The sequence below is a fragment of the Halyomorpha halys genome, unplaced genomic scaffold, assembly GCF_000696795.3.
Source record: "Halyomorpha halys isolate HHAL.00 unplaced genomic scaffold, Hhal_1.1 Scaffold2.1, whole genome shotgun sequence".
NCBI classification, from domain to species: domain Eukaryota; kingdom Metazoa; phylum Arthropoda; class Insecta; order Hemiptera; family Pentatomidae; genus Halyomorpha; species Halyomorpha halys.
This window is the reverse complement of record NW_027111560.1, coordinates 91506-105022: the sequence shown is the minus strand read 5'-3', so window position 1 is coordinate 105022 and position 13517 is coordinate 91506. Positions and strand designations below refer to the sequence as shown.

The 13517-nt window shown below is 27.7% G+C and overlaps 1 protein-coding gene across 6 annotated transcripts in view; it reads left to right on the top strand.

Annotated features, from left to right (window-relative positions):
* LOC106681148 (uncharacterized) overlaps positions 1–11846 on the top strand; it is a 31648-nt gene extending 19802 nt beyond the window's left edge. For 4 of the 6 annotated variants that reach the window (XM_067049594.1, XM_067049593.1, XM_014421432.3 and 1 more), the window contains 2 exons: positions 258–422; positions 8527–11846. In XM_067049594.1, coding sequence (XP_066905695.1) covers positions 258–422; positions 8527–9078 — 717 coding nt within the window. In that variant the 3' untranslated portion in view covers positions 9079–11846. Of the gene's footprint in view, positions 1–257; positions 423–2858; positions 3000–3069; positions 3123–3219; positions 3803–8526 lie in introns of those variants that run through there. The other 2 variants (XR_010843986.1, XR_010843985.1) reach the window with 2 other exon arrangements.
* The last annotated feature ends 1671 nt before the right edge of the window (positions 11847–13517 follow it).

The window sequence follows — 13517 nt, the reverse complement described above, 5'->3', positions numbered from 1 at the left end:
ATATATTTATATTAAAGTTTTTAATTTGAACCCAAGCTATCTTTAAGATATGAGAATTTAAGTTAAAAATATAAAATTTCAATTTATTTAATTTTAATAATTTTTAAATTATTACAATACCGACAATATATTGTCTTTTTTAAACATTTCTTCATCAGAATCCATCGGCAGATATTAGTTAACAAATACCTCTGAACATTAACTAGCAATTTTAATAGACTGAATATCTAAAATTTATTATGAAATTTTGTTAAAAGGAAAGTAAAGTTGGAGAGGGGACTGGGATAAGGACAGAAACCGGTGAGGGATCCGCAAAGAAAAATGTTCAAGTTAGTAAGGGCAGGAATGAAACTAACGGTGGTGAAAGGGAAGTTGTCACTACTCAACACAACTTCAATTACAGGGCTATGAATGCTAACCAGGTTTGTGTGCTAAATTTTTGTTTTGTTTTTGAAAATGTCTTCTGAGAAACTTAAGTTGGTGGTTATTATTGCCTTTTTTATAATAAGGATGGGACATTTGGTAAGTGAGTAATCTCCTGTCATCTATGCCAAGAAAACTATGGGTCTGTTTAAGGCTCTGTACGCTCGCGAGCTATAGATCTTATTGTAAATACTACATTGTACTAATGTAAATACTACATTGTACTAATGTAAATACTACATTGTATTGATTAAGACCTTTTAATTTTCGAATGCCTAGAAGAATGAAAAACTTGGAATTGTTATGTGAAAAAAATATATATATTAATGTTTTGAAGTTGGTAAGATGTATCATAAAAGGTAAGCTTTTATCTTCGAATTAATTAAAAGCTTTATGAAAAGGCATTATGTAATTGCAATATTTATCAATCTTACAATTTTATGTTCTAGTACTCAAAATAAATGCATATTATCTTAATTTATTGAGAGATGAGGGAAGAGAGATGAAGTTGAAAATAAATTCGATTAAAATAATTTTTAATTATTAATATAAATGTTTAGTTTTTAAATTAATTAGTGTTACCAGCTGCTGTGAATGAATATACTGGTATCTTGAGAACTTTGACAAACTGTCTATGCTGCCATCAGCTGTTATAATTCTATCTTTGGTAATGAAATTGCAATGGACACTGGTACAGTAAATGTGTAGTTTCTTTCTTCTTATTCGGTGAAAAATCCTCATCGAGCATCTGCATCAATGCTTGAAGGCATCCTTAAAAGACATAGCCCAACAAATTATTAGATAGTAACCTCTAACATGTCTGGTCAATGTGATCTGATATTTACTTTCTTGAGGGATTTGTTATATTTTCATTAGGTGAAACTCGGTTATCCTCACTATAGCTGTTTTTCTATCCTTGTTTGCAGATATTTAGGTTAGTTTTCATATGAGAGAGATGTGTTAAGGTCTCATCTTGGCAACTTCGAAACTCCAACAACACTGCCTCGATTCTGAACTTGTCGTAGCTTTTGACTTGACCCTCTCCTTGGTTTTGTACTTAATGAAGGTCTGAAATTTTGGTCAAAACACCAGCGCACTAATAAAATAAGTTTTACATATTTGTATTCCTTACTCCTCCATCTACCATCTTCACCTCATATTAAATTATTTTATTTAAATAGAAGTATATGTCGTAGCAAGATAGTCCGGGTGGTGGTCAATAAAGGTATTAAAATAGTAAAAGAAAACTATTTATTATTAACCAACGTTTCGCCCCAATTTGCAGGGCTTCGTCAGGTTGGAACAGAGATGTCAACTAAGTTGAATTGGGTTGACATCTCTGTTCCAACCTGACAGACCTGACGAAGCTCTGCAAGGTGGGGCGAAACATTGGTTGATAATAGGTTTCTTTTACTATTTTGATACCTTTATTGATCGCCACCCGGACTATCTTCCTACAATCTATTTCATACGGTCAATTATCTTCTTCCGAAATAGAAATATATGTTATTTTTGCCCTGCCTTTGTGATAAAAAAAAAGACAAGTATGAGAAAAAATAAAATTATGCTTTTCTAGTGCATAATTGGATTCTTTTAATCTGGGCGGTATCAGGTAAAAATTGGGCTGGTGAAAATGGGATTTTATTTATAGAATTATTTTATCGATAATGATGTGTTAATAGTTAAGTAGAGTGAAGAACACAAGTAAAAAGTTATTTATTAGTGCCAATGTTTTGGCGAGAATTTGAAGCCTTCATCAGGGCTTAAGGGGGACTTAGTTAAGATCAAAAAGCCGAGTGAAGTGTGTGGCCAATTTTTTCTTAATCATTCAATTATTTTAAAAAAACAAAAAACTAATAGGAATGTATAAAACGAAACCTTATATCTCATTAGATCAGTGGTTCCGCAAGCTTCTTTCTAGGTTTCTGCGAAATTTAGGAATTTGTCATTCCACGTCAATTCAACCTAGTTCATAAATATGCCTCAATTATAGAATGGTAATTTGTACAGTACTTAAGGAATATGTTCCAAGGTTAATAAAAAAATATAAGCAATTTTATGATAATTCTTCTAACAATATTACCAATTCTTATTTCGCTTAGGCAATAGGTTAAGAAATTTAGTAATTTTATTCAAGTGAATATCCATTTTGAAAATGACTCACGAAGGTGTTGTACACAGTCAAACATTTTTATGTTTTCATACACGACACGTCACTTTCCGAAACAGAAATTTCACCGTGTTCTACAACTGTGTTTTGATAAAAGATTTTTTAAAACTTTTTTTTTTTTTTTTACTGCTTTGTACAAAAACAAGTGAGAAATCCTGTTTGAAAAACATGAGAGGTGAGGTGTACAGAAAGAAGATTTGTAGAAGGGTGTCCATTATATTAAAGTATTGTCTGATTTAATACGCTGAATTATTTTCTAATTCAGGTGTTGGAGAGAACAGAACTGATGATGCTATCGCTTTAGACAATTTTATTATACCTGCATTTTGAGGATTTATTTTTTCATGAAGAACATTTTTATTTACAAAATTGAAGAAATCAAAAATGAAATTAAATATCAAACTTGGTGAGTCTCAATTATTATTGAAGTTATTTATACACATTTCCATTCTCATACTAATAGTTATTTTCATCAGGATATGTTAAACAGATCGAAGATATTCTTTGGCATCTGCTCTCCTTTAAGGATGTAAGTTATGTCTGTATTTTTTATCTTTGGTTTTTCTATTATTTAATTATATACAGTGCCAGTCTAAAACTAAGGACCACTTCAATTTTTTTTTTAGAAAATTCGATACATTTTGGAAAATATGAAACAAAACTTTATTATAACAAATTAAACTTACAGTGGAATTTAGAGACGCAACTGATGAGGTGGAGTCAAACAGAGTCTACAAAGTTTCTTGCTTAATATGTTGATTGTTTACTTCGCAGTGGTGCTAAGTACATTTCCACTAACGTTACAAACAATATTGGTTCTCTCTTTTAGGATAATTTCAACTTCTCAATTAATTTTTTGACTAATTGAATCACAAAGCTAGTCCAAATGTACTCTTGACACCACTATGACGTAAGCCATCGGTGTATAAAAACAGGTAGTATAGATAAAATTAAAAAAAATATATTTAGATTCGCGCAGTTCTTGCTCATGTGAACTGTTTGTCCTAAAGTTATAAATGGCATTGTATGTATATATTATATTTCTTTTGTTTGAATTTATTTATTTATTTTTCTTTTTTTTAGGACTCGAGGAATTATTGAAGATATAATTTAATTTTTAAATATGATATTTTCCAGACCATTGTAATGAAATTGTCAATACATTTTTAAAAAAAATAAACATTGATAGATAATATTTCGATGGATATTAACATTAATATTTCTAAAAGTAAAATAATCATTAAATGTAGTTATTTTTTTAATCATCTAATGATTTTCAGTAAATATGTAAGTATTATTTTATTTGTAAGATTTTATTAATTAATGAAAATAGCTTAAAAGTTTTCTTCTGTTCAAGTTATAAATTTTCTTTTCTTTTAAATTGTTCATGTTTATATCCATCTTTGATATGTTGATATATAAAATTAAATTAAAATCTATGAAAGATTATTATTGTTATAGTTGTTTAGATAATGTTATGTAAAAATAATCATTTATGGGTAATTAATGATATTAGTTATGATAATTTTACCATTGTATACTCTCATGATTAAATTAATTATTAGATGTAATTGATTTTACCATTGTATTTTTTTTTTTTTCGATTCGTGTAAATTTGTGTTTATAAAGTATTATTTAATTTGTAAGATTTTGTTTTTAAATAAAATCAACTTGTTATTATGTGTTATATTATTCCTACCTTGATCGACAAGACAAATTAGTTCCATCTTACACATTAGTGATCTTAATTCGTTGGACTTCTATCTCTCTTCTCTCTTTCTGATTTCCATTAATTTTTCTGTTGTCTCATCTAAGTTTTTTAAATTTGTTTATTCTTTATTTATTTATTGACATGTTTATTTATTTATTCGCATTTTTATTTATTTACTCATATTATACTTATGTATATATTAATAGTTTTTTCATTCTAATTTCTATTTAATTTTGCTTACCTTGTATAAGTTGTTTACAATAGAATCTCACCTAACCGTTTGTAAAAAGAAATTAAAGTGCTGAAAATTTCTATATTTGATTAAGCAAAACAAAGTAACTGATTTTTTGACTACTATAAAAAAACTTAAGTATCATTTTTATTCTTAAATCAAATCAGGTATCTAGAGTTTTTTTTTTTTTTAAATTGATGTTATAAATTTATTTCATCATGTAATAATTTAGCAGTATTACATATCTATTATGTTTTGAATTGCATTTTATTTAATTTTTACCTAATATTTCAGTTAAGCTTATATTTGAGAGTTTATTCTTTCCCCCATAGTCCTGCTTAACTGGTTATATCAGGATACCCAATAGGGCATATAATATTCTACTGTATATTTGTTTTAACTTATTTCTTCTTATATTTTCTCGTTTTTCTATTTTTTACCTATTATTTATTTATGTCTATTTTAACTTGTTTTTGTTATATTTATTTAGCTTGAGTTTCTCGTAGCAAAGCATAATTTGGTCAGTTGTTTATTTATGTTTTCTTTTCTCTAATTTTCATTTAATTTTGCCTATCTGAAGCAAGTTCTTTTAATTTATTGATATATAATTTAACTTAGATAAAAATACTTGTAATAAACACTCAAGAAGTTAATCAGCCCTATTTTTTCCTGAACAAAAAAAAAGAAATACTATCGGAAATGTATGTTTCTGTTCAAATTGTAAAATTTTAATTAGCTAAAAATACGAGGATGATCATATAATGATATATAAAATATCTTTATAAAATACTTCATAAGAAAAATTGATAATTAGTTTGATCCACTCTTTGTTGTTATCGAGAAAATTGTCTATGTGTTCTATTTGCTGAATCCAGCAGTGATAAAATTACCATAAAATTTTCCCTAACTTTTCAAGTAAAAAGAAAAATCGGACAAATTTAGGGAGAATTGATCTAATGGATGGAAATAAGTACAGAACATATGAAAAGCCATATTTTAATTTATATTACTGATGCTTTCATTAAAAAAATTACAAATAATGAAATATATTTTTTATGATCAACAAACACAAGGCAAACTGAAGCTAATGATCTTTGAATACCTAATTTAATAAAGGGACATAGAAAAGAAATGTTAACAATATAGTTGAATGGAATATGGTCCGGGTGCGGTAAAAAAAAAAACTCAAATAGTAGATAATTATACTATTTTATTGAGCCAACGTTTCGCCCCACTTTGCAGAGCTTCGTCAGGGCTAAAAAAGATACAAACACTATAGTTACAAAAAGGAAAAAAGAAAAAACATAAGTGTAAAATAACAGGGGTATAAAATGAAAAGTAAGATATAATAAGAAAAATTAAAGGTTGTAAATAGTAAATGAAAAGGGTAATAGTAACAGATAGATAAGAGAAGAAATATTAAAGAAAGTACAATATATTTAATATTTAATATTTCTTCTCTTATCTATCTGTTACTATTACCCTTTTCATTTACTATTTACAACCTTTAATTTTTCTTATTATATCTTACTTTTCATTTTATACCCCTGTTATTTTACACTTATGTTTTTTCTTTTTTCCTTTTTGTAACTATAGTGTTTGTATCTTTTTTTAGCCCTGACGTAGCTCTGCAAAGTGGGGGAAACATTGGCTCAATAAAATAGTATAATTATCTACTATTCGAGTTTTTTTTTACCGCACCCGGACCATATTCCATTCATCTATATACACGGTCAATCAATCAATTATCAACAATCAACAATCACGGTCCTCATTTCCTATCTTCATGAATTAAAAAAAAGAAAAAATAGTTTGAAAAGCAGTTATTCGAAAAAGGGCAAATTTGGGCAAGATGTAATTTTATAGCTTAGAAAGATACATAAACATGTTATATTTTATGATATAACAAATATTTCTGAACAATTTTGTTCAATTTTCAAGAATTGAAAACATAAAAAATAAAATTTGAAAACCTGAAAAAAAAAATCAGCTTTTGATTGCTATATTATTTTGTTGCAACAGTGGTTGTGTTATAAATAAATTAAAATTTTGATTAAAACAATTAACAGAAAAATAAAATAATTGAAAATATTCAATATATACCTCCCTCTATTTAAAATATAATACAGAATTATAAAGGTTTATTAAGATATAAAATTGATAATTGTCTCATCTATTATTTATATTGTGAATACAGAAATTGCAATATTTATATTTATGTTTTGCCTAAATGTCAGCTAATCGAAAATTGCTCTGCTGTATAGCGTTCAAATCATCATGGTGAAATGTGTTTTTATTTATGTAGGTGTGTGCTTAATTTGTCAGACAAATAGTCAACTATAAAAGAGTTTGTGGCCATTGTCGTGTATTAGGTGCTTTTGCTTCCAGGGTTTTATACTATAGGGTATATTTATTAAAGTTCGTGTACTCCTTTAGCTTCTCATAATAAAATTATTGTTCTAAACTGCTGTTCACTTGTTGAGTTAAAAGTTAAAATATATAGCATACCTTATTTTTGTAAAAATTGAGAACAATTTAAAGCAATTCATTCTTTTACTAATCTACAACTTATCTTAAGTTGACAATCATACTCTCGATTTGAACATTTCAAATATTGGCTTATCATGAAGTCCTTGCCCTCGAATTTAAAGAAGAGGACAGGATCATAACTGAACTTGAGATTTTCTATAATATAGTGTCTTGTTGAAACATTTTCCCAACTAGTATTGAGAAGTAAGAATAAATTATTTTGAATACTCTTGCTTACATGAGCACCTGAACTCGTTGCGTAGAGGATTCTCTATTAGCTGCCTTCCAGTTGTGGGTACTAATCAGGACGTCTTGCATCGCTTGCGAAACTGTCCTCCCAGTGGGTCTACTCTTCTTGTTCTTTAAAGGTGTTCAGTCAAGACTTGTTTTGAGGATTCCAAATTCGTCCATTCTCATCATTATGAGAATCATCCTATCCTATCTGTCTTATAATGATGATGCCTCCTTTTGAATATACAAATATTCTTACCTATGATGAAAGGACTGATTTTGTAATTTTCGTATAGGAAATGCCTTCTACAAAATCTCGAAGTTGCACCTGGACAGGACAAAGGGATGAAGTATTGATGGATTTAACTAATTTTCTACACAAAGAAATATTTGACTGCAAAAAAAAATAAAATTCACTTTTAGATAGTTTATAAACTACAATTTATGAAATTTTTCTGTTCAAAAACTCATAAATGGGACACTACAAATGGTTTTAGAGATCATTTATGTGAGAATTACCGATTTAAGGATGTTGAACCTAAACCCTTTCAACAAAGATATTTATTAAATGTATATAAATAATTGAACGTATTATTTTAAATTATGAAGAAGAAGGTCAGGGGTACGGTCAAAAGAGAATACGAATACTGGAAGATTGCTGATTGACTGTGTGTATTAATAAATGGAATATGATCCGGGTGCAGTCAAATTTAACTGAAATAGTAATATTTTGTACTATTTTTAAGTACTAACCCGGACCATATTCCATTTATTGAAAATAAGAATAGTTAACAACTGTTTATTTGCCGATGTTTCACCCCATTTTGTAGAGCTTCATCAAGGCTTTAAGTTGAGAGCTTTTGAAACATTTCGGAAAGTTTCCATCTTCTTCATAATTTAAAGAAATTTATTGTATTGAATATTGTTGGTCCAAAGCTAAAATGATGTATCTAAAATTTTCCGAGAGTAAGGCAATAGCTAATTTCTAATTTTGATGTAAATCATTTGATATATTTAGTTGGTGAAATCACTTACACAGTCTTTTTGGCATTGTGAAAAGAATGGAGCACACGTTACAGTGCAAAAAAAAAACCATGATAAAGAAATTTGCAGATATATATTCTTTTCACATACATACTTAGGCTTCGGACTGACAATATGTAAAGAAATAATTGAATTACTATTACTAGTTTCATTTGTTATTTTATGATTTTTCCTTTGTTACTACAGGGCCAAACACAAAATTTTCAAAACAGTAATAAGAATCAAGGCTCCCCAAGGGATGAAACTAGAGATCCGAGGAATCCTTGGGGCACAAAAAGACAAAACGACATTGTTAGAACTACAGATTTTACTCAATTAAACACCAGGAAGAATGAAGGTCCTGGGAGTTATACTGGAGCCGGGAACTTCAAGGATGCTCGAAACGAAGGTAACAATATAGTTGAAAATTCTTCTTTTCGAACCAGCCCAGTTCGTGAGAGAAATCCTTGGGGCACACAAAGACAAGATGACATTGTTAAATCTACAGATTTTCCTCAATTGAACACTAAGAATAATGAAGGTGCCGGGGCCTTCAAGAATGCTAGAGGAGAAGCTTACGCGGCAGTTAGAAATTCTACTTTTCGAACCAGCCCAGTTCGTGAGAGAGATCCAGGCAATCCATGGAAAGTTACCAAAGAGTCGCCCCCGCCAACTGTCAGTCCTACCACTGATCCGGAAAATTTTCCTGTACTAATACCGGCTTGTCGAGGACGTGGTAAAAACAAATATAGGAAGTAAAAGTAAGATTTGTTTGGCTGATTCACTGATCCATTGATCCACTGTTGACTTCAATACATGCGATTTTTTTAATTTCTTTTTTTATTTCATATTTTGCCTGGGTTTTAAAGAGTTAACTCAGTGATTTCATCATTCTTTGGCCTAAGCCTTTTAACATTTTTAACTAATTTTATATTTTTGTCCTACTTAATTAAGTAGGATTTTTTTTTTGTAGTTTTACTACTTGAATTTTTTGGGGTTGATTTTCCCTTCTTAGGTGATTGTTTTAGCATCTCCCAGTTTCATTTCAATCATTTGACTTAATAATCGTTAGTTCGTATTTTTTAACTATTTCAATTTGTTAATAATTAGTGATAACTTAAAAAAAGAAAAGAAGTAGCGTATTATGTGCTATTGTGCTACTTAGTTATTTATTTTCTAAAATTTTTAATAACACATTTAAAACAAGTTTAACATTGTTCTTGTGATATTACTTTTTAAAGTTATTGTGAAAGTAAAATGCATGAATTATATTTCGGTTTGAATATTACAGTTAACAACTGTATGAAAATTAACATTTTAATCTCGTTACATTATCTGATCATTAATTCTGGACTTTGTTGATGTTGGAACTAATTGTGATATTGGTATAATTCAAGAAATAGGCACAACTCACATTTTAATAACAATAAAAATAAATCACATACGATTATATTTTGTTGTTTAAAATTTTTTAATAAATTATTTTTGTACTTTTTATAATCATGTAATATCCAAGTTAAAGTTGAATTGATATTAGGAGGTGAACAATTTTTTTAAGATGTTTTTTATGTCGTGTATCCGTGGCAAGTCATGTAAAACTGTTTTACCCTAAATATATTTAAGAATTTAAATTGCTCATTTTGAATTTGTACTTTTTTAAACTTGAAATTGAATGATTGAATAAGTAAACTCATTTCTGATATTGTTGTAATTAAGTTTTTCATGACCTCCACAAAATTAGTATTAGTAATGTGTTCGATTGAAATTTGTTTAGCGTGTGATTACATTTTATGTAATGTAGCTTTTATGTTTTTAATACATTCATTGTAAGTTGTTTTTGAATAAAAATAAATTTTTTATTGCATTTGTGGTTGTGGTTTATTTTACCTAAAATAAAATAAAAATGATATTGAAAGGTAATCATGTAAAACTGTATTAGTTAAAATTTATTTTAAACTGAAAATTTGAACTGCGTAAAAATATGTTATTGAATTTAGTTTTTCACGACCAATGCAAATTTAGTGTCAGGAGTTTGCTTAATTACATTTTATGTGTATGGTGTAACTTTAATGTATCTCAAGACAACTAGAAAGACAGTCGTGTAAAACTCTGATTTAATACAAACTATTTTAAATTTAAAAGTTGAATTATCAAATAAGTAAACTCATTCTAATGTTATATATTACACTAATTAAGTTTTCATGATCGCCACAAATTTAGTAATTGAAATTTTTACAATTGTGTTTCAATTTTTTATTATATATTATGTAACTTTTTATTCTTCCTTACATTGTAAGATGATTTTTGATTAAATTTTAAATGTTGATTGCATGTGTTTTTATTTTAGCTTCAATTAAAAAAAAAAACCTGCAAGGAAGTCGTGTAAAACTGTATTAGTCAGAATTAATTTTAAATTTTCATTGCTTGTTTTAAGTTTTACTTTTTTCTATTGTACAAGCAATTTGAATCATTAACTCTATAAACTCATTTTTTATATTATATATACTAATATAGTTTTCACGACTACCAAAAATTTAGTGTTAGTTGTTTCATGAAGTAGGTTTTAAGGTATGATTACATTTTATACAATGTAACTTTTCTGTATATTTATTCTTACATACATTGTAAGTTGAATTTGCAGAAGAAAAAAAATCCTAATTGTATTTGTGGTTTATTTTACTTTTTATCTACTTGAAAGGCCGTTGTGTAAAACTGAATTAGTGAAAATCTAATTTAAAATTTTGATAGTTTTAAATTAGAATTTATTGTATTAAACGGAAAATACAAATTATTAGTTGTGTAAACTCATTTTTTATACTTCACTAATTATGTTTTCAAGGCCACCACAAATTTAATGTTAGCAATGTTTGATTATATTCTATATAGTATAACTTATGTGTAAGTTGATTTTGCTTAAAAAAAAAAAAAATCTTAATTGTATTTGTGGTTTATTTTACTTTTTATCTACTTGAAAGGTCGTCGTGGAACACGGAACAGTTTGTTTTAAATCAATATTTGTTTCTATTATAATGAAAATATGAATTACTAACAATGTAAAGTCATTTCTTATATTTCACTGATTATGTTTTTCACGACCACCACAAATTTAGCCTTAGGTAAGTGTTTGATTACATTTTAGGTAATGTAACTTTTGTATTCTTGTTTGTGTTGTAAGTTGATTCTGCAGAACAATAAATTTCTGATTGGAAATGTGGTTTGTTTTACTAAAATAATATAAAAAAACAGAAAGAGCAAATCAATAGTGTAACTGAATTATTGAGATAATAAGAATCTGTTTTAAAATGTTAATCGCTTGTTTCAATTTTGTACATTTTCTTTTAAATTGCCAATTTGTTAGCTGTATTTTTTATATTGTATTTACAGAATTTGTTTCATCTACCTCAAATATAGTGTTAGTGATTTATTCAATCAAACATTAATGTCCAATTACATTTTACATAATGTAACTTTAATGCTCGTAATGATATTGTTAGATGATTCTGCAGAACAATAAACTTCTGATTGCATTAGCAGTTTACTTTTCCACCTTCATATAATGTTCCTTTCCAATAATAACTAACGATTCTAGTTTAATATTTCTCCTAGTTTTCACGAAAGTCATATAAATCCACTTTAGTAAGTTTATAAAATAATACTTGTGGATATAATCTCTATTTAGGTTCCCCAAAATTATTTTTTGAAAATGAAAGAACTTTGTTATAACACCTGAAATATTTAGTAACCGACAATGGATAAACATACTCTCTCAACTTAAACACCCCTATTAAGTAATGAAATCTCAGCTTAAGTGTACTATCTTAAAATTATTATTTAACTTTCATTGTTTTACTTAACAGTTTGTTTCATCAAATATGTATTTAAGTGTGTGTATTTGTATAATTCAATAACTGTATGGTTGTGAATACTTATTTCATATATATATAAATAAAAGTATATATTTTTATTGTTCCATGTCTGTATTAACTTTTATTGATGTCTATATGTGTGTTTACTTCAATGTGCATGTACATAAATTTTTTTTATATGTACCTATATTCAGGGAGAATTGTGTTTCTTTTGAGTATAATTACGTAAAAAATATGTTAAATACTGGTATATTTATTTTTAATTTAAATTCACCAAACCCTTTCCTAGAAACTCCAAATCGTCTGACAGTCAATAAATACCCTGATATTCCACTCCTTCCATCTTGTTCTACAAATTACTCATAAGCTCCTGTTATTCTACTGAAGAATTTTCGGTAATGTATTTCTTTTTCAATTTTGTCTATGTCTGGTGAAAATAATTGTTTTTTAAATGTCGATATGATGGAAGAACTTAATTATTTTTTTTATGTATTGATAATGTATATATATGTATTAACTTGTTATTGGTAATGTTCTATTTAATGATTGTTATTTCCTGATCAGAAAAGATTTATATTTTTTTCTGTTTACATGAAAGTTATTCTTAGAGAACAGAATAAAGTTATTTTTCTATTTTAAATTTTATTATTTTCCCCCCTTTCATTTATCATTTGAGGCCTTCAGTCGTAAAATATTGTAACTGACAAAATGAAAACTTTAACAGTCTTAAAATGTTTGTTAATTAAAAGGAGACGGTCAGGACTGCATGGTTGAGAAAGAAGGAAAAATAATTGTCTGCCGACGTTGGGCTATAAGGTCGAAGTGTAAACAGAGACTCCTTAAAAATGAGGGATTTTATTTCAATTTGAGGGGTCTCTGTTTAAACTTCTATTTTACAGCTTTGATGAAGATTTGTAGCATAAGTCGAAACATCGGCAGAAAATAAATAACTGTTTTTCTTCCCTCTACTATCCTTATTAACTTATGGTCGATCGTATGTATATTTTTGAGGGTCTTGAGGATTAGTCAATGATTCATTTATATTTAGGTGACATTTAGCACCTTATTGTTTGTGCCAGAACCGTTAGTTATACCACAGTAATGTAGAATAAACTGTAATAGACAATTGGCATGACTATGCAAACAATAAGGTGCGAAACTTCGCCTAAATATAGTTGTATTATTGACTGATCCTCAAGACCCACAAAAATATATATTTACAACAGTCAAGAAAAAATTATCAATATATTTATGTATGTTTGTTAATTACATTTAAGATTTTACATTCAACCAGGGGTTACTTACCATAACCTAATATCAACATTCAACCAG